Here is a 3,198-nt window from a genome sequence, read left to right as displayed (position 1 = left end):
AGACCAGGCTGGTCTCGAACTCACAGAGATCCACCTGCCTCTGCCTCCCGAGTGCTGGGATTAAAGGCGTGCGTCACCATCGCCCGGCTCTGTATCATTTTTTTTGTGAGCTGGCAATCCAAAGAAAAATCTGTCTACATATATCTCTCAGACTGAAGAACTAAACAAAAAACAAAGCAATGAGAGTTCCTGTGACTTGTATATCCCATAATTTCTACAATTTATAAAAAAGCAGTGCAAAATTGCTGAAAATTAGAACTAAACCAGAATCCATTTGCAGTTAAAAATTATTATTCTGATTTAATAATAATGAAAAAGAAAAAAAACCCTGATGAAACTAATTAAAAGGGTACAATGAAGCCCAGTGTGGCGGCACAGGGCACACACCTTTAATCCCAACACTCCACAGGCAGGGGCAATTGGGTCTCTGAGTTCAAGGGTCTCTGAGTTCAAGGTCAGGCTGGTTTACCCACCAAATTCTAGGACAGCCTGGGCTACAAAGAGAAGCCCTGCCTCAAAAAACAAAACAAAGCAAAACAAAAGCTGCTGCACCTCAGAAGTCCTGAGATTAAAATAGAGGGACAGAGTGAAACAAAGGACTGTAAGGATTATCTCTTAACCTCTGAGCCATCTCTCCAGCCCCTAAAACCCAAATCTTGAAACAAACCCTAGTTTAAATCTTGAACCTACCACAATTAACTGGTGACAGTTAAATTACTTCTTCAGTTTCATCCCATTTACCCCTGGGGGAGGGGCCTCTCACACTGCTCAAGCTGGCCTCAAACGCATTATCACACCTGGCTTCCCGCATTTTGTTCTTTGAGACAGGGTTTCATTTAGCCCAGGCTAGTCTTAATAATCCTGAGTGCTAGGATTCAAGTGTACAATACCAAATCCATCAGGCTCTCAATTTTATCATTTATAAAATGAGTACCAATAACACTGATGCCAAATAAGGTTGAGAGTGAAAGGAAAACAATAAAAAGAACAATATTTATAAGTATTACATCATTTAATATTCTCAACACTGTTAGACACTATTCATATCCTTATTGTAGAGATGAAACACATGCATAGAATGTCAATACCTTGTAATAAATGGCAGACAAAATTTAAGTCTTGACAGTATGTGTCCAAAGCCTATACTGTTTACTTTTAATCTAAATTCTATATTCCACCTCTATGAATATAGCTCTTATCCTCCTTTCTTCTCATTGTTACCCAAAATTCAACCAATAATAATACCAATTACTTAACCTTCCCACAACCAAAGATAAAAGAGGAAAAAGGAAAATTACCCGAATTACCCACTGCACCATTGTTCACCAGGGAATTTGGAGCCACAGTACGAGGCCAATGTCCATCATGAGAAGAGTTAGGGATTGCCATCGGTCTGGCAGCAGGCTGTGCAAAGATGATGCTGGGATCGTTCAAGCCAATATTGCTGGGGGTACTGCCAGGTGCAGAATGGAGCATTGGGCCATGGATGGGCCACGATGGGGCAGGGATCTGGAGGGGGTGCATTGGCAATAATCCCATACTATGCATGGGAGAATACTGAGCTGGTGGTGACTGAGGAAAGTTATACAAGGGCATCTGAACCTGATGAGGGGGCTGGCCTCCCTGTTGGGGTGGGCCAAGCTTAGGCTGGGATCCTGGCTGGGCTGGAGGCGGGGGAATAGTGGATGGCTGGGGAGAATTCTGTGGAAATGGCTGAGGCTGAGGAGAATAAGATGGTGAATCAGACTGCAGGAAAACAGAAAAGACAATTTTAAAAATTAATTTATAAACATTTTCATTTCCTAAAATGAAGATTAAAATATAATAAGCATAGTTGTGTCCTTAAGACAGCATATACAGAACTATACGATATATATAATAACAAATAATAAAATCTCCTATTACGTGAAGTTAAAATTTTCCTCAAGGTGCTCAAATTCTCTCATATGGGTAATGGTTCATAAGCGTTTCTCTTGGAAGAAAGAGCGAGAACTTAGCATCATTCCCATCATAAACAATGTATTTCCTTTCTAAACTAGAAACAAACACGTAAATAACTCATAGCACTTTCATACAGTTCCCTGAACAATTGTGTTACCAAGCATTGCTACTAAGTACTTAAAATACAATACTAACATGTATGCCTTAAAAGTTTCCTGGGCAGGGAAACCAGGGAGCAGAAAAAGACTACACAAAAGTAATCACAATAGACCATAATGTATTATTACTATGATTGGACAGGCAGGTACAGTAGTGTGCTATCTCTGAGGAGGCAGAAGGATAAAATCAGAAGATCCCATGTCCTGGTCAGCCTGGGCTACATATTGAGACTATCCCAAAACAAACAAACAAACAAACAACAACAAAAAACCCTTTCACTTATATAATGATAAACAAGGAAAAACTCCCACTTTTCAAGAAATGTAGAGATCAAGGAATTTCCCAGAGGAAGTAACCTTTAAACTGAGACTAAATGTAAATAGAAGGAAATCCGGTAAAAGTCAAGAGGATACAAAGAAGAGTATTTAGCAGCAGGAATACCGTATCTATGGGCATGGAAAGACTTAACTGTCTAAGGTAACTGAAATCAGAAAGAAGTATAATAGTACAGTACACAGGTAAGGGATTAACATATCTGTTGTGGAATAATTTTTTTAAAAGATTGATTGATTTTATTATGGATACAATGTTCTGTCTGCATATATGCCTACATGCCAGAAGAGGGCACCAGATCTCATTAAGATAAGGTTGTGAGCCACCACGTGGTTGCTGGGAACAGAACTCAGGACCTCTGAGTTCTGTTCCCAGCAATTAAGAGCAGTCAGTGCTCTTAATTTCTGAGTCATCTCTCCAGCCCCAAAGTAATCTTTTGTACGCTGTGAAGATGTCTTTGCCAAGTTGCCTTCTAATTGGTTTAATAATAAGCTGAAATGACTAATAGGCAAGAAGAGTGTAGATGGGACTTACAGGGAGAGGAAGAAGAGGAGTTGAATCTAGGCATAGGAGAGACACCAGAGGACAAGAGAGGAAGCAGGAGATGCAAGATGGAAGAGAGATAAAAAGCCATGAGACAAAACATATATTAATATAAATGGGTTGTGCCGGGCGATGGTGGCGCACGCCTTTAATCCCAGCACTCGGGAGGCAGAGGTAGGCAGATCTCTGTGAGTTCGAGACCAGCCTGGTCTACAGAGCTAG

The 3,198-nt window shown here is 40.4% G+C and overlaps 1 protein-coding gene across 5 annotated transcripts in view; it reads right to left on the bottom strand.

Moving 5' to 3' along the window:
• Tut4 (terminal uridylyl transferase 4) overlaps nt 1-3,198 on the bottom strand; it is a 99,470-nt gene that overhangs the window by 6,103 nt on the left and 90,169 nt on the right. For all 5 annotated transcript variants that reach the window (XM_013348546.2, XM_013348547.2, XM_026781896.1 and 2 more), the window contains exon 28: nt 1,299-1,746. In XM_013348546.2, coding sequence (XP_013204000.1) covers nt 1,299-1,746 — 448 coding nt within the window. The remainder of the gene's footprint in view (nt 1-1,298; nt 1,747-3,198) is intronic.

The sequence above is a fragment of the Microtus ochrogaster genome, chromosome 10, assembly GCF_000317375.1.
Source record: "Microtus ochrogaster isolate Prairie Vole_2 chromosome 10, MicOch1.0, whole genome shotgun sequence".
NCBI classification, from domain to species: Eukaryota; Metazoa; Chordata; class Mammalia; order Rodentia; family Cricetidae; genus Microtus; species Microtus ochrogaster.
This window is presented reverse-complemented; position numbering and strand designations above follow the sequence as displayed.